This window comes from Hemiscyllium ocellatum, chromosome 5 (assembly GCF_020745735.1).
Source record: "Hemiscyllium ocellatum isolate sHemOce1 chromosome 5, sHemOce1.pat.X.cur, whole genome shotgun sequence".
Taxonomy (NCBI): Eukaryota; Metazoa; Chordata; class Chondrichthyes; order Orectolobiformes; family Hemiscylliidae; genus Hemiscyllium; species Hemiscyllium ocellatum.
In genome coordinates this window covers 116,976,740-117,000,989 of record NC_083405.1, presented here as the reverse complement: position 1 = coordinate 117,000,989, position 24,250 = coordinate 116,976,740, and the positions used below count along the sequence as shown (strand labels likewise).

The 24,250-nt window shown below is 39.2% G+C and overlaps 1 protein-coding gene across 1 annotated transcript in view; it reads right to left on the bottom strand.

The window, feature by feature from the left end:
* The window catches only part of lmbr1 (limb development membrane protein 1), a 270,045-nt gene that overhangs the window by 37,017 nt on the left and 208,778 nt on the right, over positions 1–24,250 (bottom strand). Inside the window, exons 13-15 of the mRNA XM_060825130.1 lie at positions 15,939–16,012; positions 15,608–15,698; positions 14,389–14,455 (exon numbers count right to left, since the gene is read on the bottom strand). Of these exons, the coding sequence (XP_060681113.1) occupies positions 14,389–14,455; positions 15,608–15,698; positions 15,939–16,012 (232 nt within the window). The remainder of the gene's footprint in view (positions 1–14,388; positions 14,456–15,607; positions 15,699–15,938; positions 16,013–24,250) is intronic.

Below are 24,250 nucleotides of genomic sequence, written 5' to 3'. Positions count from 1 at the left end.
GAGAATGAGGCTGGGGAAATAAAGAGGAACCAGGAAATTGTGGAGGACTTAAATAATTACTTTGCACCAGTCTTCTAGTAGAAGATACTAACAGCATTCTAAAATTACTAAATATTCAAGGGGCAAATAGGGGAAAGGCAAAAAAAAAATCTCTGGAGAAAACGTTGTAGGGCATCCAAAGGGGCCAAAGACCTATACGTCCCCTGGATCTGATGGAATGAATCCGAGGATATTACAGGTGTAGGTACAGAGGTAGTGGAACAAATCCTCCAATAATCCTTAGATTCTGAAGAAGTCCCAGAGGATTTGTAAACTATCACTATAAAGAGAAGGAGACACACAAAACAACTATAAGCCAGTTAGCTTAACATCCATTATTGGGGAACAGAATCTTTTATAAAGGATTTAATAGCAGAATGTTTAGAAATGCATAATATGATCTTGCAGAGTCAGTATGGTTTCACAAATGGGAAATCATGCCTAACATCTGCATGAGAAGCAGGATCAACAATGGGGAACAAGTAGAAGTAATATATTTAAATTTCTAAAAGGAGTTTGATAAGGCACTGAATGTTAAGCTGATTAATAAGTTAAGAAACCATAGGGTTAGTATATTAGTATGGACAGAAGATTGGCTCATGAATAGATGACAAAACATTTGGATGAAGGGGCATTTTCAGAAATGGAATCTGTAGGTAATGGAATGCCACAGTGATCAGTGTTGGGCTACAAACATTTTCAATACTTATTCTAGACTTGAATGAGGAAAGTGAATGTAAAATAGCCAAGTATGTGGATGACATAACAATTGGTTGTAAGGCAAAGGTAACACAGAGTCTGCAGAGGGACATAGACAGTTTAGGCGAATGGGCAAAACCTTGGCGGATGGAATATAAAGTGGAAAAATGCAAGATTCTGCACTTGGGCAGGAAGAATAGATGAGCCAATGGGATTTAAATGGAGGAAGACTGCAGAAAGCTACAGAATTTGGAGGTCGTCATGCATAAATCAAGCTAGCAACAATAAACAGGTAATGGGGAAGGGAAATGGACTTATTTCAAACGGAGTGTAGTATAAAAATAAGGAGATTTTGCTCAAACTATACAAACGCTAGTCATCTTACAGTTGGAATAATGTGAATAATTTGGACCCTGTATTTAAAGGTAGACATAACAGGCATTGGAGTCAGTCTAATAAAGACGATCCTGGGTACGGAGGATATGTCTTACGAGGAGAGGTTAAGTGTACTGGCATGTAATTACTGGAGTTTATCGAAACATGCAAGATTCTTTGGAGAGTTGACAGGGTAGATGCTGAAAGATTGTATCCCTCTGTGGGAGAGTCTAGAATCAGCGGCATAATCAATAAATAAAGGGTCACCTCTTTAAGGCAGAGATAGGAAGAAATGCTTATCTCAGAGGATAATGAATCCGTGAAATTCTTTACCACAGATAGTTGTCGAGACTGGACTGTTCAATATATGCAAGGCTGCGATAGACAGAGTTTTAATCAGTAACTGAAATGAGGGTTAATGGGAAAAAACAGGCAAGTGGAGTTGAGGATTATAATAGCCATTATCTTATTGAATGGCGGAACAGACTGAATAAACTACGTCTGCTCCTACATCTTATGGTCTTAGGGTCTATACCAATACTTTGAATGACTCAGTTTTACAAATGAAGAATGAATTGCCATTCCACATTAATTGAATTGGCCATATAAATGTTGTTGTTCTACAAACCCTGTTGAGAAACTAAGATATCAGTGCCAAATAACTCACCTTCTGACTCCCCAGTGTTTGTCAGGTACAAATCAGGAGTGTGGTGGAATACTCCCCACTTGTTTGCATGAATGCAGTTTCCAACAACACTGAAGAAGCTCAACACTGCCCAGGACAAAACATTGGGTTACAATCCTGCCCCTTTAACAAGGTCATTTTGCCCTTTTTTTGATAAGGGTCAGAAAGGGTCAAAATGTCTGAACTGGCTACTTTAATTATGGGAAGTACTAACCTAATGATGCATGACCCAGATATAGGAAATGTTTTTCCAATTAAGCAACATCCTTATAGGCTTAACTCTGTAAAGTTACCACAGGTTCGAAAGGAAATTGAACGTGTGCTCCAAGATGACATAATCGAAGTGAGTTACAGTGACTGGAGCACACCCGCAGTATTGATGCCAAAACCAGATAGTACCCAATGGTTATGTGTGGACTATCGCAAAGCTAAAAGAAGATTGTGTTGAAAAGATGGGACCAACAACTTATATTTCTTGCTCAGAGGATACTGGCAGCTACCTTTATCTGAAAGAGTGAAGACAATTTCAGCTTTCATGATACTGAATGGGCTGTAGCAGCTTAAAGTCATGCCATTTGGTATGAAAAATGTGCCAGCCACATTGCAAAAACCAACCAGTAAGATCATTTCCAGATTACCCAATTGTGTGATATATATTGACGATCCAGTGATTTTTTTTTTTAGTCATACACGGAAGGAACATTTACAACATTTATCAGACTTGTTTGATTGACTTTGGAAGCAGGTGATAAACCTTGCTACAAGTGAATTTGCCAAAGCCCAAGTCAGCTTGCTGGGTCATGTTATTGTACATGCACAGGATGCAAAAACAAAGGTAATTGGGGCGTTTCCCAAACCATCGACAAAAAGAGCAGTACCACGACTTCTGGGATTGAGTAATTGTTTTTATTGGAAATTCATACCAAATTTTAGCAATGTGGCTGCTTCACTCATAAATTACTAAAGAATGGCTCGAAGTGGACAGTGAACAGCAGACTGTCAGAAGGCATTTGACAGCTTGAAAGTTGTGGTAACCACTGTCCCAGTATTAGCCACACCTAATTACACAAAGCCATTCGAGGTGGCTATTGGTGCAAGTGATGTGGGTGTTGGTGCTGTACTCTTACAGGAAGATGATGGAAAGATAGAAAGACCTGTTGGGTATTTCTCCAGGAAATTGAACATTCATAGCAGGAATATTTGACATTTGAGAAGGAAACTTTGAGCTTGGTGTTGGTGTTACACCTTTTCAACATTTATCTTACCAGTGACAGACCATTTATCTGTGACAATCATATACACTGACCATAACCCATCGAAGTTTTTGGAAAAATTTAAGGACAAAAATTCCAGACTATTTAGATAGATCTTGTTGTTATAGCCATTCAATTTGAAAATTGTGCATGTGGCAAGATGAGAAAATGTGATTGCCGATGCACTGTCGAGACTTGGTTGAGAAACAGAGGTATGCAGCCGCAGATAAAACAGACTGAGATAGAATGTAATAGCGTATTGGCATGGTTATAGTTGATGTAATGTATATGTGTTGTAATGTACTAACAGTGTAAGAATAAGGAGTTCTAAATTAAGCCATCTTTGGATATTGATAGATATTTAAGGGGGGAGGTATGACAATGCTACTCCTTTAACAAGGTTATTTTGTCAAGAGGAAGGCGGCAGCTTATGTTCGGATGAGATGTGATGGCTCAGTTGGGAGTTACAAGTCAGCCAGGAAAGACCTAAAGACAGAGCTAAGAAGAGCCAGGAGGAGACATGAGAAGTCGTTGGTGGTTGGATCAAGGAAAACACTAATGCTTTCTATAGGTATATCAGGAATAAAAAAAATGACTAGATTAAGATTAGGGCCAATCAAGGACAGTAGTGGGAAGTTGTGCGTGGAGGTCGAGGAGATAGGGGAGGTGCTAAATGAATACTTTTCATCAGTATTCACACTAGAAAAAGGCAAGGTGGTGAGGAGAATACGGAGATACAGGCTACTAGATTAGATGGGACTGAGGTTCACAAGGAGGTGGTGTTAGCAATTCTGGAAAGTTTAAAAATAGGCAAGCTCTCTGGGCCGGATGGGATTTATCCTCGGATTCGCTGGGAAGCTAGGGAGAAGATTGCCAAGCCTTTGGCTTTGATCTTGATGTCATCATTGTCTACAGGAATAGTGCCAAAAGACTGGAGGTTAGCAAATGTCATTCCCTTGTTCAAGAAGGGGAGTAGAGACAACCCTGGTAATTATAGATCAGTGAAACTTCGGTTGTGGGTAAAGTGTTGGAAAGGGTTATAAAAGAAATAGGATTTATAATCATCCGCAAAGAAATAAGTTGATTAGGAACAGTCAAGACTGTTTTGTGAAGAGTAAGTCATGATTCACAAACCTTATTGAGTTCTTTGAGAAGATGAATGAGGGTAAAGCAGTTGATGTAGTGTATATGGATTTCAGTAAGGCATTCGATAAGATTCCCCATGGTAGGCTATTGCACAAAATACGGAGGCATGGAATTGAGGGCGATTTAGCAATTTGGATCAGAAATTGGCAAGCTGAACAAAGACAGAGGTTGGTGGTTGATGGGAAACAGTCATCCTGGAGTTCAGTTACTAGTGGTGTACAGCAAGGATCTGTTTTGGGCCCATGGCTGTTTGTCATTTTCATATATAACCTGGATGAGGTCATATACTAACACATCTGTCTATTTGCAGATGACACGAAGGTCTGTAGAGTTGTGGATAGTGACAAAGGATGTTGTAGGTTATAGAGGGACATTGATAAGCTGCAGACCTGTGCTGAGAGGTCACAAATTAAGTGTAATGCAGAGAAGTGTGAGGTGATTCACCTTGGAAAGAGTAACAGGAATGCAGAGTACTGGGCTAATAGTAAGATGCTTGCTCGTGTAGATGAGTGGAGAGATCTCGGTGTCCAGGTACATAGATCCTTGAAAGTTGCCACCCAGATTGAGAGGATTGTTAAGGTGGTATATGGTGTTAACTTGTATTGGTAGAGGGATTGAGTTTTGGAACCATGAGATCATGCTGCAGCTGTACAAAACTCTGGTGCCAACACACTTGGCAGTTCTGGTCACCGCATTATAGGAAGGATGTGGAAGCTTTGGAAAAGGTTCAGAGGACATTCATTACGATGTTGCCTGGCATGGCGGGAAGATCTTATGAGGAAAGGCTGAGAGAAGACTTTAACTTCCCAGATATTGACTGGGAAAGCTATAGTTCGAGTTCATTAGATGGGTCGGTGTTTATCCAATGTGTGCAGGAGGGTTTCCTGACACAATATGTAGACAGGCCAACAAGAGGTGAGGCCATACTGGATTTGGTTCTAGGTAATGAACCAGGCCAGGTGTTAGACTTGGAGGTAGGTAAGCACTTCGGGGACAGTGACCACAACTCGGTGACTTTTACTCTAGTGATGGAGTGGGATAGGTGTGCACTGCAGGGCAGGAGTTATAGCTGGGGGCAGGGAAATTATGATGCGGTGAGGCATGACTTAGGATGTGTGGATTGGAAAAATAGGCTTCAAGGGAAGGACACAAATGATATGTGGAGCTTTTTCAAGGAGCAGCTATTGGGTGTCCTTGATAAGTATGTACCAGTCAGGCAGGGAGGAAAGGGTCTTGTGAGGGAGCCGTGGTTTAATAAGGAATTGGAATCCCTTGTGAAAGGGAAGAGGGCGGCCTATGTAAAGCTGAGGCGTGAAGGTTCAATTGGGGCGATTGAGAGTTATAAGGTAGCCAGGAAGGATCTAAAGAGAGAGCTAAGAGCAGCGAGAAGGGGACATGTAAAGTCCTTGGTTGGTAGGATTAGGGAAAACCCAAAGGCTTTCTATAGGTATGTCAGGAATAAAAGGATGACTAGGGTAGGTATCGGTCCAGTCAAGGATAGAAGTGGGAAGTTGTGCGTGGAGGCGGAGGAGATTGGAGAGACACTAAATCAATACTTTTCGTCAGTATTCACTCAGGAACAGGACATTGTTGCTGATGTGAATATTGAGTCACAAATGATTAGAATGGATGGCTTTGAGGTATGTAGGGAAGAGGTCCGGGGAATACTGGAAAGGGTGAAAATAGATAAGTCCCCTGGGCCTGATGGCATTTATCCTAGGATCCTCTGGGAAGCTAGGGAGGAGATAGCAGAGCCATTGGCCTTGATTTTTATGTCGCCGTTGTCTACAGGAATAGTGCCAGAAGACTGGAGGATAGTGAATGTGGTCCCCTTGTTCAAGAAGGGGAGTAGGGACAGCCCTAGTAACTATAGGCCAGTGAGTCTCACTTCTGTTGTGGGCAAAGTCTTAGAGAGAATTGTAAGGGATAGGATTTATGAACATCTGGATAGGAATAATGTGATCAAGGATAGTCAGCATGGTTTTGTGAAGGGCAGGTCGTGCCTCACAAACCTAATTGAATTCTTTGAGAAGTGACCAAGGAAGTGGACGAGGGTAAAGCAGTAGGTGTGGTGTATATGGATTTTAGCAAGGCGTTCGATAAGGTACCCCATGGTAGGCTACTGCAAAAATTATGGAGGTATGGCATTGAGGGTGCATTAGAGGTTTGGATTAGGAATTGGCTGGCTGGAAGGAGACAGAGGGTAGTAGTTGATGGTAAAGGTTCATCTTGGAGTGCTGTTACTAGCGGTGTTCCACAAGGATCTGTTTTGGGACCATTGCTGCATTTTATAAATGACCTGGAGGAGGGGCTTGAAGGCTGGGTGAGCAAGTTTGCGGATGATACGAAAGTCGGTGGAGTTGTGGACAGTGAAGAAGGATGGGCAGGCTATAGCGGGATATAGATAAGTTGCAGAGCTGGGCAGAAAGGTGGCAAATGGAGTTCAATGTAGCTAAGTGTGAAGTCATTCACTTTGGTAGGAGTAACAAGAAGATGGATTACTGGGCTAATGGTAGGCTACTTGGTAGTGTGGATGAGCAGAGGGATCTTGGTGTCCATGTACACAGATCTCTGAAAGTTGCCACCCAGGTAAATAGTGCTGTGACGAAGGCATATGGTGTACTGGGCTTTATTGGTAGAGGAATTGAGTTCCGGAGTCCTGAGATCATGTTGCAGTTGTATAAGACTCTGGTGCGGCCTCATCTGGAGTATTGTGTGCAGTTTTGGTCGCCATACTATAGGAAGGATGTGGAGGCACTGGAACGGGTGCAGAGGAGGTTTACCAGGCCTGGCATTATAGGAAGATCGTATGAGGAAAGGCTGAGCACTTGGGGCTGTTCTCATTGGAGAAAAGAAGGTTTAGGGGAGATTTGATAGAGGTGTACAAGATGATTAGGGGTTTAGATAGGGTTGACAGTGAGAACCTTTTTCCGCGTATGGAGTCAACTGTTACTAGGGGACACAGCTTTAAATTAAGGGGAGGTTGGTATAGGACAGATGTTAGGGGTAGACTCTTTACTCAGCGTATTGTGAGTTCATGGAATGCCCTGCCAGTAGCAGTGGTGGACTCTCCCTCTTTATGGTCATTCAAGCGGGCATTGGATAAGCATATGGAGGTTATTGGGCTAGTGTAGGTTAGGTAGGCTTCGGTCGGCGCAACATCGAGGGGCCTGTACTGCGCTGTATTTTTCTATGTTCTATGTTCTAGAAGAAGGTTGAGAGTTGACTTAATTGAGACAAAAAGATAATCAGAGGATTAGATACGATGGACAGCGAGACTTTTTTTCCCCTCAGATGGCAATGGCCCACATGAGAGGGCACAGCTTCAAATTGAGGGGGTGATAGATGTGGGACACATAGAGGTAGTTTCTTTGCTCAGAGAGGAGTAGGGGTGTGGAACATACTACCTGCAACAGCAGTCAACGCGCCAACTTTAAGGCCTTTTAAATGATAATTGGATAGGCATATGGATGAAAATGGAATAGTGTAGTCAGATTGGTTTCACAGGTCAGTGCAACATCGAGGGCCGAAGGGCCTGTGCTGCACTGTAACGTTCTATGTTCTAAAATTGTCTTTCATTACTTTTATTTTTTATCGTATCCCTGAAATGCACTTACTCGTACTTTCCAAGTATTTGTTCTATTTGCAATTTCTAATGTTACAGATGTTGACTTTAACCCTCAAATTAAACATTTCCAGGCTAATGCACATTACCATTTATCAGCACTTGTCATTCATTGGGCATCTTGTTACCCATATTACATAACTCACAAACATTGCAGTAATGAATGAGCCATCACTGCTGTTACTCCTCAGCAGTTATGTTCTCCATTCATCATTCAACCCTTTCCAGGATTTTAGTGGCACTCAGCAACCTCTTTCAGTACACTCATTTAATGCATACAAACTGCAGCCTCTCAGTGGAATAGTTGAATCACAGTTTCTTGATCTTCATGTCATTCAAAAGAGAATAAAATTACTTCTTCAGTCTTTAAAGCAATGTTTTTGCTGTTTTTTTAAAGGTCAAACAATATTCTTCTTTTATTGGCTCCATCCCTACTCTTTTTCATTTATTCATATGCCATCTGACACGAAAATACAACTTTCAAACCCCCTTCTACTGTTAAAGCTACAACTCTGAACTTTTTTTTCTAACTCAAACGCTTCTTTCATTTAGGAAAACTCATCATAAATCTGAAGTCCATCAAGCACTTGAATACTGTTGTCATAATTGATGAGGCTCTTTTTGCATCCCTAGTGTGCTACCAGACACAAGCCATTTATCCTCCTTTATAACAATTCTTCTTTTTCATAAATTCTATGGAGGCATTTCTATCTTACTTTTCTAAATTCCAAATAGTCAATCATTCGATATGATCTGCTATATGTTGACTCTATCTAGCTACAGTGTGAATCAGAATTAGAATTAGAATCCATACAGTGTGGAAACAGGCCCTTTGGCCCAACAAGTCCACACCAAGCCTCCAAAGAGTAACCCACCCAGACCCATTTTCCTACCCTATATTTACCTAATGCCCCTAACCTACGCATTCCTGAACACAATGGGCAATTCAGCATGGCCAATTCACCTGACCTATACATCTTCTGGACTGTGGGAGGAAACAGGAGCACCCGGAGGAAACCCACACAGACACGGGAAGAATGTGTAAACTCCACCCAGACAGTCGCCAGAGGTTGAAATCGAACCTAGGTCCCTGGTGCTGTGAGGCAGCAATGCTAACCACTGAGCCACCATGAGCTAAAAAAACAAGACTAGTTACTTTGAGCTTATCACCCACAGAAGATCTCAAAACTTGCAACTCTTCAGCTTTCTCAGTCTCACCTCCTTATTACACTCAAAATATACTTTCAGCCAATCATTACTTGCTGATTTACCTCTTTCTTTGTGCCATTTAACCCAAATGGTTTCCTGCACTTATTCTCAGTTTCTCACTTTAAAATGCAGCTCACTATGACTCGCATTCTGAAAAGCTCACAAGCTTGGAAACTTTCCAACTCATAAGTACTATTTTGTATATTGCGTAGAAATCTATAAATCCGCTAAATACGTTTATTTCTTTTCATCTATTTAAGGCCACTCAGCATAACTTGGAAAATGATGAATTTTAATATTTTCTGAAGCACTACATAAGTCACTGTACTCCTAATACATCCCATTAATCCTGTTTGAACAGCTGTGTCTGTGCATTTGTTAGCAGAATTTTAAATTGTTCAATCACTTCTTTTTTCTTCTCTTCTTTTCTTTTCATAAATCCCTATGGTAAACAATTCAGGAATCTCATTCTTTTACTGAAAAAGGTGGCAGATTTTTGCCAATGTTCTGTCTTCTTAGTCACAGCATGTGTTGTCTGATACAATCACTTCACATGCAAATTACACTTAAACCTTCAGCCACGTCAAGTCAGCTGTTGGACAACACCGCCATTGGAACACATTCGTATTAAATTTTGTTTACAGAGAAAAATGATGAAACGATGCATGGAAGTTGAGACAAAAAGATCTCATCACTGAAATATGATATCTTAAAGTTTTTTTTCTGAAATTGTCCGAGCATTCTTTCACTCCCATGGGTAAAAATCGTGAAACTTTGCTCGGAATACTGTAGGTACAAGTACCTGAGGCAGGCTGCACTCGCTCAAAAAGGTACCACCTTCTCAAGGCCAATTATGATTGGGAATAAATGCTATCTTGCTAGTGACTTCAACATCCCATACAAACAAAATAAGACAGCAGAAATCAGTCTTGTAAAAGTTCTCTAACTACTGATAAACCAGATTATCATGTCATTATTCTTAAAACAAGGATTGTGAAAATAACCCATAGAATGAGAACATAAGAGGGCAGAATTGTCCCAGGCTTTAAACAGGCTAGACGATGACAAGAGTGAAAAAAAAATCAGATTGCCAATGTCAAGCAAACACAATTCTGATGCTAACTTTAAGTAGCAAGTTCTGAATCTTGCAAATGAGAAGTATTACTGAATATTTGTGCATTTTCACAGCATTAGCAGCTATTTGGTCTCATTTCTGTGCAGCACATCATAGGCAATGTCAATTCCAGGCATAGACGTCAGAACAGATAGCTGGTGTCACAGTCCTTGGTTGTTCTTCCTATCCATGCCCGTCATGATTTTATAAACCTTTGTAAGATCATCCTTCAACCTCCTATACTCTAGAGATAATAGCCCAAATCTATTCAGCCTCTCCTACAGCTCAAACTGTCCATTCTTGTAAATCTTTTCTGAACCCTTTCAAGTTTCACAACATCCTGCCAACAAGAAGGAGACCAGAACTGAACACGGTATTCCAGAACTGGCCTAACCAATGTCCTGTACAGCCGCAACATGACTCCAACTCCTATGCTTAGTGCACTGACCAATAAAAGGCTAGTGTACTAAACAACTCCTTTACTATCCTGCCTACCCTTTCTCCTAATAGCTGGGCATCTCCAAACTGCCAGCCTGAAGACATGAGTACAGTTACTTTCACTACATCCTCACACACCACTTCAAAACTTAAGGACTTCACTTTGGAGCTCGGGGACATTCATGTCTTGTGTGCTTCTGAGAGGTTGCTTTGTCTGCGTGGACAAACACGTATCCATATATGATACACCTTAAATCTCTCAGCTTGTTTTTCTATAACTCATTCACTTTGCATTTACTTTTGAGGTTCACAGTATCTCAGGCCTCCATTGCATTTTAGTGCATTGATGCTCAATGAAAACTTACAGGCTTTCAGCATCTCTGACTTGCATTGGACTTTCACACAGACAGAAAGGCAAACAGCTTGGCATGTTTGGTAGCACTAAACAATCAAAGGTCCAGACAGGTTGCCATACAGCATCATGCTACATCAATGCTGCTAGCAGCTTATGAGGCAAATACATTACAGAGGAGGAGGAGGTGCTGAATGCCTTGAAACGCATAAAAGTGGATAAATCCCCAGGACCTGAGCAGGTGTACCCAAGAACTCTGTGGGAAGCTAAGAAAGTAATTGCTGGGCCCCTTGCTGAGATACTTGTATCATCGATAGTCACCGGTGAGGTGCTGGAAGACTTGAGGTTGGCTAACGTGGTGCCACTATTTAAGAAAGATGGTAAGGACAAGCCAGGGAGTGATAGACCGGTGAGCCTGATGTCGGTGGTGGGCAAGTTGTTGAAGGGAATCCTGGGGGACAGGACATAGATGCATTTGGAAAGGCAAGGACTGATTAGGGATAGTCAGCATGGCTTTGTGCGTGGGAAATCAGGTCTCACAAACTTGATTGAGTCTTTTAAAAGAACAGTACATGTGATCTAAATAGACTTCGGAAAGGTGTTCAACAAGGTTCCTCATGATAGATTGGGTAGCAAAGTAAGATCTCACGGAATACAGGGAGAATTAGTCATTTAGATACAGAACTGGCTTGAAGGTAGACAGAGGGTGATAGAGGTGGGTTGCTTTTCAGACTGGAGGTGTGTGGCCAGTGGTGTGCCACAAGGATCGATGCTGGGCCCACGACTTTTTGTCATTTATATAAGTGACTTGGATATGAATATAGGAGGTGTAATTCATAAGTTTGCAGATGACACCAAAATTGGAGGTGTAGTGGACAGCGAAGGAGCTAACCTCAGATTATAACAGGATCTTGATCAGGTGGGCAAATGGACAGAGGAGAGGCTGATGCAGTTTAATTTAGATAAATATGAGGTGCCTCATTTTGAAAAAGCAAATCAGAGCAGAACCTATACTCTTAATGGTAAGGTCCGAGGGAGTGTTGCTGAACAAAGACCTTGGAGTGCAGGTTCACAGTTCCTTGAAAGTAGAGTCGCAGGTAGATAAGAAAGTGAAAGCGCTGTTTGGTATGCTTTCCCTTATTGGTCAGGGTATTGAGTATAGGAGTTGGGAGGTCATGTTTCAGCTGCACAGAACAGTGGTTAGGCCACTTTTGGAAAACTGTGTGCAGTTCTGGTCTCCCTCCTATCAGGAGGATGTTGTGAAACATGAAAGGGCTCAGAAAAGGTCTACAAGGACTTTACCAGGGTTGGATGGTTTGAGCTATAGGGAGAGGGAGAATACGCTGGGCTGTTTTCCTTGGACCTTCAGAGGCTGAGGGGTGATCTTATAGAGGTTTACAAAATCATGAGGGGCATGCATAGGGTAAATAGACAAGGTATTTTCCTTGGTGTGGGTGAGTCCAGAATTAGAGGGCATGGGTATAGGTTGAGAGGGGAAAGATATCAAAGGGACCTAAGGGGCAATTTTTTCACGCAGAAGGTGGTGCCTGTATGGAATGAGCTGCCAGAGAAAGTGGTGGTGGCTGGTACAATTACAACACTTAAAAGGCAGTTGGATGGTTCAGAGGGATAGGGGCTAAATGCTGGCAAATGGGACTAGATTAATTCATGATATCTGATCGACATGGACGGATTGGACCAAAATATCTGTATCCGTACTGTACTTCTCTATGACTATGTGGAAATTGCTGAAAAAGCTACCATTTATTGTCCATCCACTTGAGAAAGTGGCAGTGAACGAGCTTCATAAACTGATGCAGTCTTGTCAAGTTGTTGGTATATCACACTGTGGTTAGGGAAGAAGTTTTATATTTTAACCCAACAATGAAGAAAGGATGGCAACATAACTCCAATTCAATTTGGTGCATGATTTGATGATGGTGCTATTATGTACGGTGCTGCCCTAGTTCTTTTTGGTGCTTGAAATTAACTGGTTCATAAAGTGCTCAAGAAGTCTTCAATTTGCTATAATGCTTCATTTTAAGGAAGGGGTGAAAGGTAGGTGGGAATATAGATTTCAAGTGATGGTAAGATCAGCTATGTCCTTATTAAATGACAAATCAAGCTTGAAGGACTAAATGGGCCAGTCCTGCTACTTGTTTTTACATTTATTTTGTAGATGGTACTCATAGCAGCAATGGTGTGGAGGCAGTGGACTTTCAACAGAGTGAATGGTGTGCCAATGAATGGGGCTAAAATGCCCACCTGTATAGCCCCAGCAATCACAACATTTAGCTCTTTCACACGTCTGTTCACTGCACCAAGCTTTACCATACTGCCTTCTCATACTTACCATTATAACCCTTACTCATTCTACAGCTCACATCTTACAGTATTATTTTACTCTTATCACATATTGAGGTCAGCTCAGGCTTTGAGCATTTTCGAAGCTGTTACCAACACGCCCTCCTTTCTTGCAGAACAGACCTGCACACAACTCTAGACATGGGTTGGCACCACAAGGAAAGTTCACTTGTAACCCCCACTGGCTCTTCAAAGAAACTTTGCTCACTATCATGGATTGGAAAAGAGTCGAGGCAGTCACAACTGGCAATACCAGAGAAGACGTTGCATAGGCGTTTGAAGACTCAAAGGCATCTGCCAAGAAACACTGGATACAGTTGACATACAATATTACCGATGATGGAGGAGATCAGGTCTAAGTTGCTGCAAGACTACAGTAGTGTACAGTTGCTATAGTGTTTCAGATGACTACAGTAGCAGAAAGTAAGTAGGAGAACATGCCCCATCTACATCAACAGAGCAGAGGTTGAGAGGATGGCGAGTGTCAAGCTCCTCAGAGTAATGATAACTGACAGTCTGCCCTGGACTTTCCATATTGATGCAAGGTCAAGAAATCACAACAATGCCTTTTCTTCCTCAGACAGCTGAGGAAATTTGGCATGTCCATTAGGACCCTCACTAACTTTGACAGATGCACCACAGAAAGCATACTGTCCAGGTACATAATGGCCTGGTATGGCGACTGCTCTGCCCAGAACCGTAAAGAACTACACAAAGTTGTGAGATCTTAGTAGGCTGGATAATGCCAGAAAATGTGTCGTTTTTTGATAAAGTCTGTAGCTTCATTTGTCTACATTAACAAAATATGCCTCAATAATAATGTGGGGAGATCACTATTCACATCCCCTCTAATTAAAAAAAAAACCATAGCCTCCAGTTTTCTCTAATTAAAAAAAATTCTTTGAAAACTTATCATAACTACATTAGACTTTTCCCGCTCATCAGAATTTTAGTGTTAGGATTTCACTGATTTGCATGTCTAAAAACGAAGTATTGAAATATACATTCCAACAGCTGTAATTTCAAACAAGGTCTACATTTTGACTCAGGTCAGTTGTTAAGTTTTCACAAGAATAAAACACAGCTTACCCAAGGTTCTTGACATAACTGGTAATGCAGAACTAAGGACCAATATTGAGACACAATTTCCAATAATCTGTTAGAGGGAAAGAAAAACATGGAAAGAAACCAATATTAAGTTTCTGACTTTTAAACCAAAATGAATATAGTGTTAAATTAGAACAGTAGTGTAACAAAAGTAATTTTAAAATACTTTAAAGAATTAAGGCTCTTAGAGGTTGTGCATCATATTTGATTTAGCCAATTATAGTTTGATCTCACTGGATACAAAATGCCCTCCATTTTGGAAGAAGTACTTAGTTTGAGCATCAGATCAGGACGATGCAGTCAAATGTTATAAAACTGCTCAATTTAACAAAGACTGCAAGATTTGACTTTGAAATTAAACTAAAGTTGAAGATAATCCTGCTTCATGGTCAGCAGTGCAGCTGCCAACCTCCTTCTTAGCAAAATTCAAAAAGGCAAATCACAGCCATAGATAAACAATTCCTTCCAAAAACTTACGTAGGATTAAGGAACACTTTTGTTGAAAAAAATTCCTATTTAGGGATTTAGTTTGCAATAAGCAGTCACTTGAAGCTTCCCTTCAGACAAAATCCAAGTTTAGTTTGCACTCACATCTTGATTGCATACAACAGTTATCATTACACAGATTTGGACTTTTAAAAACTCTTTTCAACCTGTTTAAATAACAGAAAAAGGATTCTAACAATGTTGCCACAAAAATCATGGTACAGTGATAGTCTTAAATCTCTAGTTTATATATGCAAAACAGAGGTGGCACCATCTGTCTCTAAGTAGTTTTGAAGTTTTAGATCTTCAATCTTAGTGCTTCGCTTTGAAGAACAATTTTCTGTAGACACTCTAAATAAACTGAATTCTATGGCTTATATGCTAGCATTAGAGGTACAATTAGTTCAATTAAAGTTACTCATTAGCAGATGTTTCCTTTGAAGAAAAGTCCTTTCACTGGATTTCTATAGCTAGTTAACAAGCCTTTCCATCGCAAGCTATTTACAACTGAATGGACACCATCCAAACCAAACAGAGTACATCCTTTTTCTTCACTACCTAGTTTTATGAAAATCTTCCAGTTTGTATTTACGCAGCACACAAACAAATATTGGTCATTGCAAATGAGCCATTAAAGGCAATTACTGAAGAAAACCTGGCAGCTGTCTGGTTACAAGAGAGGCCACATATACATCATCACCTCTGCCCACCATACCTTTGTCATGGTTGTGTCATCTTTCGTGGGAGTGAGGGCTGCAAAGAACCGGAGGCTATAGAAGCCGACGACAGAGGACACCATCAGATAGCTGTGAGAATTAAGGAAAAGGACCTCTGCAGAGTGAGGAATGCACGGTTTCATTCATATTCTTAACCATCTCCTTCACTTCCTTAGAGTTGGATACAACAAAGAATTTCTCTCAAGTGTCTGTTATAACAGGTCCAAGCCATCACTACTGTTTTCCTAGATCCAACTCTTAGTAAAATACCACTGTGGCAGAAAACTTGTTATAATACTTGTTGACAGACATGACTGGGAAAAAGGATACAAAATCAGAATGATTTCAATCGCTGCACCAACAAACCCAAATGCAGACAGAGAGGCTTTACCAAGGCCCAGTTCCTGAAAGAAGAGAAAAAAAGCATGAAAACAAAGTCTTTCTCCCATGAAACAAACCTGGAGACTCGGGCATTGCATTTTTTTTGTCACACAGTGACAAGTTTGCGCAATAAAACCTTGTTACTTTCAAGAGGAGATTTGTAGCCAAACAGAACATGCGACATCAATAAACAATGCTCATAACTTAACCATTTATCATAATTTTTAAAAAGTATGAAAATTGAAAAATCAGGTGCACCAGAATCTGCAAAGAAACAAATAAGTTACTTTTTAGATCAGCAATGTATTTGGTTAGAGTTATATTTCCTTTTCTCTTAACAGATGCAATCAGGCCTGCTGTAGATTTCTGACAGTTTTTGTGTCAACATTATGGAACATGCAAACTCCCTACTGTTTTTAGTCTCGGTATTTTAGGTTCCACATTAAGTTTATCTTTCACTTTACACAAATTAAAGTTTTACTAATGTAACCATAAATCAAGGTCAATCTGTTTTTTGGAAGTGGTTAAAAATCCTATGATAGTATTTGAAAAGGGGCGTGGAAGTTTTCTACTTCTGTTACCAAGCATTTCTGTTTCCAATACCATTTAAAAAAGATAGTTCTTCTCATTACTTTTGGGATATTGCTGCGGCATTTGCCTTCAAAACAATCACTGTACGTTGCAAAAATTACAATAACACCTTGAGAAATGATAAAGTCCGACGTAGATACAATATGTTTTGTACAAATCAAGTGCTTTAAAACAGAATTCCCATCTTTGCTTCTACAACTATTTAAAAAAAATGCACTTAATACGTGAAGATAAGAAACTGCATCTTTATTTAAAACTTCTTAAAAACTCATGGTGGATTCAAAACTTGTTTTTAAAAATGATATTCCATCCTTAAAAATAAAACAAATCCTGTAGCAGATATGAACTGTCAAAAAATATAACTTATTGAAGCTCTATATTATGGGAAGAAATGCTGTTATGTTTTGCCTAAAAACGAACTGCAGATTAAGTCTTTATGCATAAGCAGGAAACATGCCATCAATTGCTCCAGCATCTGCAGTCCTCATTTTCTCCTAATCAATTAAGACACTGCTTGGCTGAGGCCATAACAAGGTTATATGGATGTAAAGGGTTACATGCAAACCAGATGACATTATTGTTGAACACTATTGTGTAGTGGCCTAAGTAACCCTGAAACTTTACATTCAAACTTGCAAATGCAGTTTCATATGTGCATTCAATTTCAAGAAATTTTGAGATTTAAGCTGTTGGACTGTCAGACACCCCCAAGTGGTCCACTGATGCCTTGGCTGTGGCTATCTCATCTGATCTATATGCAACTCTAACACTCCAATGATTCTTTATTGGCAGTGGCCTTGCAAACCACACAGTTGTACTGAAGTTTTAATAATAGTACAGGTAGGCAACAATGGTTCTGGATGCGTTGCCACCACTTGGCTTCAAAAAGGGCAATTATACATTGGCAATAAGTACCAAATTCCCAAACACTACTCCCATGTTAAGAGTAAAAATGTTTAGAAATATACTTCAGTCAACATTTAAATTTTTGAAATTAGATGAAAGATCAAGTGAAAAATACATGGCCAAAACTGAAGTAGTTAATTGTGGTACCTTAAGATGGATATTTCATAAATTTGCTAATCAAGCAAGAGCGAACCAAGTGAAAAACACTTTATTTTCTGAAGAAAGTAAGTCCACACAGTCCAAAGATCTACAGGTTAGGTGAATTGCCCATAGTGTCAGGGTAGATTAGCTATGGGAAATGCAGGATTATAGGGATGCAATGGGTCCGGGTGGGATGCACTTCAGACTGTCAGTGTGGACTTGATGGGCCAATAGCTGCTTTCACACCATCGGAATGCGATGATCTAGAAGACGACAGACATAGCAAGGATACAAAATGTTCATGAATTATCTCAATAATTAAACTAGAAAAAAATGCTTTACATCACAAAGCTATGATTAAATTTGAATGGATTTGGACCTTTTAGCCCATTGTATCAGATTTAGGGAAAAGAGAGAGACAAAATGCAAAACAAGTGGAAAAATTCCATCCCTAATTAGAGGCAAACATTTTACGTTTTTCAGAAGTTTCCTCAGAGCAAGAAGTAGGATTTTCTCTGGAAATGTAACAGAACAGGAGCAGCAAAAAAAGATAATTCTGGCGAGAATTTAAAATAACACATCTCAAAACTTTAAATTAGGTATTTATTACATTTGCAAATGCATCATGACAACAACTGCTTCAAAAGCATAAGACAGTTACACAATCTAAATCCTAACTTTGAGTGAAACACTCTGTCTTTATCTCTCCAAACCTAAACTAAATCGCTTGTAGGTGTCTGTTTAAATAGAGAGCTGCTATTGACAAGTAGCATTGAAAGCTTTTCAGTGGTCTGAGTAAACAAGCAATTTATGATAAATGATACACAACCACAACAAGGCTGTGTAAAAAAACAGCATGGAAATTAGCACTCCTGTATGGAACCCAACAAATGCAGCCCGATCTTTTGGAGGACTTAGTATGGAAATGTAGATGGATCTAAAAACTAAAACAGAGAACTAAATTGAGGTAGAAAAAAAACGATAAATACAAGTTGTGGTAGTTGAATTAATTATTTTATTTAAGCATACTTATATCATTGCACATATTTCAGGATTATATAATTATCAAAATTATGTGTGGAAAAAGTAGAACCTCTTACTTGATCAGAAAAATCCTTGACTCAAATCAAGATTATGTAAATTAAGGCATGGAGTTTTAATGTTATTTCAAAATGCTAACCAATCTACGTCTGGCTCTATTAAAAAATGATTGCCTTCAGTAAAACCTAACCACAGACACCAGAAAACACCATATCTCATGCTACCTTAATGGATCTGATGACCAAGTATCACAATTGGTCTCAGTAGCTTTAGAATAGATTGGATTGATGGATGGCAGGGTAGGGGGCAAATGAAGGAAAAAAAACCTGTTGCAATGGTTTACTTGCAATAATATTTGTTCATCATTGGTTCGGAATAACTTCTGGGAAGAAAGCTTGACGTCTGATTAATATGGGTCGGGCTGGTCTGGCTATGTTACATACCCCCCTTTCCACATTACTAATGCTTGAAAACCTCCCGAATATAGTATAAAATAGTCACTATGGCAAGTTAAATGAAAAGACATCACACCCAGTCACCACCACCGCCTTCAAATGGGGCTTTAGAAAAAGGAGGAATTCTTTACAACTTAAACAAAATACTGCAGATGCTGAAAATCCAAAGTGAAAAATATTGCTATTGAACCTCAGCAAGCCCCACTGCATCTAGAGTGAGAAACAGAGGTAACATTCTGAGTTGGATATGACCGCTTCAGAACTGAAGGAGGCAGGAATATGGTGCTTTTTATGATGATGACAAAGGGGGAGGAGGAGTGAGTGAGACAGATGGTTAGGGTGCCCAGAGTAGAAAAAAGACATTATTAATGATGGCAAAGGAGCAAGATGTAAAATGGGTGCAAATAAAGGCATGAAAAGGAGAGAAGGGGTGTGCTTTGCTAGAGCAAATTTAACAGAACATTGCTGAGAGGGTGGGAATGTAAGGAAATGGGAGGATCAAGGTCATATTCTCAAGTTGTAGAGTTTAATATTGAGTTCCAGAAGCTGTAGATATCTCCCCCTCTTTAACATCAGAAAAACAACCATTTCCAAGCCTCTTTCACTTCTGAGTTGTATTGAACTCAAATGTTAACTGTTTCTCTCTCCATCGATGCTTGGTTTCTCCATTATCTTCTGTCATGAATTCAGTAAAAGTAAAAAATCACAACACCAGGTTATAGTCCAACAGGTTTAATTGGAAGCACACTAGCTTTCGGAGCGACGTTCCTTCATCAGGTCCAGTCCAACAACGGCATCTCCAAATCATGACTACTATCAGTAAAAGTAGGAATTGGTACATTATCATAAGGAGGCTTGTACACAATAAGATCCCTTGACAGATGTTGTTAGCAGCTCCTGCTCTTGATAGGGCCACTCATGGCAAAAATGGGGGTTCAGAAAAAGTGTTGTATAAAAATTTCTCAAGGTTAGAAATAGCAGAGGGACACTGGTGACTACAGTGGAAAATTGAACTGGAATTAAAAAATTCATCTTTGAATTGTGACCACCACCCTATTTGGACCATGAGAGCAGCGATGACGCCTAAGGTCTTCATTAGTAGTTTTCCACCTGGGTGCAGTCAGCAGTTACCTAACAAAACAACTGTTGTCATTACATTTCCATACTGCCATGGATCAGTGACAATAAGTACACTAAAGAAATTCGATCAGTAGTGCCTCTTGCATAACTAGAATCAGTAAGATGATACATAAAACACTCATGTAAATAAAACATGAGTGTCCTTGAAGCCAGCACAAGTATTCAAGCAAAATTCTTGCAAAATCAAGTACAATGGATTGGACACAAGAGGGCCGCAAAGTGTTTTCCCCCACCCAGGTCCAATTTTCGCAACTCTCAATTAGCCAAAGTTCCAGGTGAGCGCAAAGAAAATACTTGAAAGACACTCTGAAGCTCTCCTTGAAGCATGGAAGTGATTGGAGAAGCAGATTGTTACCAATCCATTCAAAACAGTGACAACTTACAAATCAAGGCCTTGAGTAACAGTGTCTTATTGGTGCAAAGAGAAAAGAAATTGTGCACTCTTAACCCCACTACCTCTTAGTTCACGCTGCCTCGCGTGTCAAGAATTCACCTGTACTGAGGAGCAATAGCAAATGCTTATGACCAAGAATTCTCAAATCTGGGGATGGTTGGGCAAAACTGATTCAACAATTTTAAAAACTGACAATTATATTAGGGGAAACATATCTTGCAGCCATTACAAGGATAGCACACAGTCTGTTTACAATCTAGTGGACAAAGTTAATACTGTTAGAAGTTTGTTCATAGACAGCATCATACAACAACTAACAATGGACTTTCTTTCTTCAAAACAGAAGAAAGCATTGAGATTAAACGACATTTTGTTGTAGATAAGTAGTTAATCAACAGGTGAAAGTATTGACTGGTAACTTGCCATAAACAAACTAGTTATTTACTAATTCAGACAAAATAAAGGTATTTACACTGTGCGTGACCTTGTATACTTCACAGCAGCAAATTCAATGCGCTTCATGCTGCAACAAACACCAAAGAAGCTGCTTTGATGCCTGTGCACGACTGTGTGAAAGTTCATTATCATGAAACATTTAGCGTTCAATACAATCCATATTTTATCAGCTGCGTTTTTGTATTTCTCCAATCCCTTTCATGTTTGTGTTTCACACTTCAGCAGTAAAAACAGCTGAAATGTTAATCGAGCTTTCTGAAACCACACATAATTTTGTGTTGAAAACCAGTTCAAAAATAAATTAAGATTATAGCACTGCTAAATTAAAGTAAATTCAAAAGTTATTAACCATATTCTGTTAACTACCTTTGAAATTTTCACAAAAGAGAAGTATATTGATAGTTTTAAAGGATTCAATAAACAGGGAAAGACAAAAAACACAGGGATTAAAGATATCTTCAAACATTTCCAAATTTCTAAACAAGAAATTATGCATTTGATAACATAATATTTTGTTTTATAACACTATATCAATACGTTTCAACTAGATTAGCACTTAGTTCTTCAAAAATAGCTCAAGTGGTTGAATGTGAAAATTAATTTTAAGACTCAAACATCCTAATCTAGATGGATACAAAATTATAAAACAATTGTATCAGAATGTGAATGATGGAGGTTTTAAGGATGTCGCCATTGAATGTTCTAACAAATAATATCCAAGATCCATGAAACCAGTCTTGCAACAATACCTGAGATTTTCCATTCTATAATGCATGATATTCATCTTTCAAATCTACAGAACACCTAATTTTATTGCAGGAACACATGTTAATTTGAGGTCAATTTACACCTTAAAGAGGAAGTTGGCTTGAAATGTGTTTCTTGTGGGTTTTGGAGGTACAAACATAATTTCTTTGAGGGAGGGGGAAGAGATTTGGTGCTCTTTGATGTACAGGATTAACAGCTGGTAACAATGAACCAAAGCAGCAGAATCAATATCACACAGGTGCTGATGGATAGGTTTTTCAGCTTGGATATTATAAACCTATTGAAGTTTTTAAACTAGAAACATACCAATCTGTTGAGTTTTACCATCCATACTTCAATAAGATCAATGCCCAGGTATCTTAAACCTCCCGGTATAACGTGTTTTTGGATCCACTCCTTTTTCACCAATACTATTTATATGCACTAATCATGTACCTCACTGCCTATTTGACTGAAGAGAATCACCAGTTGCACAGATAGATACATAAAATTAGTGCACCACAGAAAATGGGAGGGGAGAGATGGTGGTATGGTGGGAATATTATCGATTGAGTCATCCAGAGGCCCAATCTGATGTAAAAGGGACATACCAGCTACTGGAATGTAAATTGAATTAAGAAATCTAGAATTGCAAAGTTACTTTCAATAATGATGACCATGAAAATAGCAAACATTGTTGTTAAAAAAAAAGTCCTTTAGGGAAGGAAATCTGCCATTCTTGCCAAGTCTGCTGTATGTGTGACTCCATAGCCAAAGCAACGAAGTTAACTCTTAGCTGTCCTGTGAAATGACCAAGCATTAAGTTCAAAGGTAATTAGGAATGGACACCAAATGTTGGCCTCATCAGAAATACAACCCACAAAAGAATTAAGAAAATAAAAATCAGAGGAAATTGGCCAGATCATTCTAAGAGCAACCAAGTGATTCACAATCTCTGGAATATTATTTCTTTATCTCAGACATAGATATATTCTAATAGGATTCATCCAATTCTCTTTAAAAAGGCTACTATTGAATCTACAGCAGTCATCCTCTTGGTATTGAATGCCAAATCCTGACCATTCGTGAGATTACAACTTTTCTTCATGTACCTATGGTCCTTTTGCCATTGGCCTGTACTTTCCAGTTACCCATTTATCAGCTACAGGAAACAGTTTCTCTTTATTTAAATACTTCAAAGTTTTAAACACATCTAACAAATCTCTTATAAATCTTCCCTACTCCGAAGAAAACAACCCCAGCTGTTCTTAGTCGATTTAGGTAACTGCACTCATCCTCTCCTGGAACTATTCTAGGAAATGTCTTCTGCACGCACTGCCATAAGTCTTCTGGTCCTCTCTGAAGCTCTCGTGTGTCCAGATTTGGAATTAAGCTAAAGCTTCGACTAAATGTGGTTTACATTTGGTTCAAACAAATCCAGGACAGTAGCAATCAGAGAAGTATCCAGAACTATATTTTCCTGCTTAACCAAGAGACTAACCAATAATGTTCTGACTGAGACTTAATACATGAGCATAAACTGGCAGTTCCATCATCTACATAGCTTAGCTAGCTAACCACAAACAATAATGCATCTGTCCCTGCCCCAGATTTTCTGGAATCAAGTTAAAGAGTAGGAATATTTCAATTCCAAAACCTTTCATTGTCCTTTCCCTCGCTTCATGGCAGCATAAGGAGGACATGTTTTTGAAACGTTTTTGTAAAACTAATTCCACCTGTTTATGACCAGAAACAAGTTAAAAAGACTTCAAAACAGGATTTTTTGGCTTGATAAGAGCAAACCTGGACTGGCACTTTGCCATTCTTATCAAGCCAACAAATACCACTTTGAATCATAAACTGAACTTTTGTTTCCAGCCGCACTTGATCAATTTCAATGTCTGCTGTACCATTCAGTATGTGAATGCGACTCAGTTTAAAAGATAGAACATGCTGCTTCATGATTCGATGCTCTGCTACAACTGTTTGATCATGTGCACACATTCATGCTTACTGCCTAAATACAGAGAGGGGAAACAAATGAACACAATAGAAAAATCTGGTCTGGACAAAAATCAAATTTTCGTTGTAAAAAGACTAAATCATATTCAACGAATTAACAAAGGTCTGTGTATTTATAGATGTATCAGGTAAATATATGAGATAAGCACTAAAATATTTAATGTTTTATAGTTTCTTAATGACTTAGCATTAAACATTTTTTGAACTGATGTGTGGAGTACCTTTTTAATATGGATACATTTATAAAATTTAAATTCCACTCAGTAACCTGAAATTCTAAGTAATCCCACCATTTCAATCCAACTTATTCTAATGTTAAATTTTGAATGCAATTTTTGTTTGATTTTTAAAGGAAACATTCAATAAAC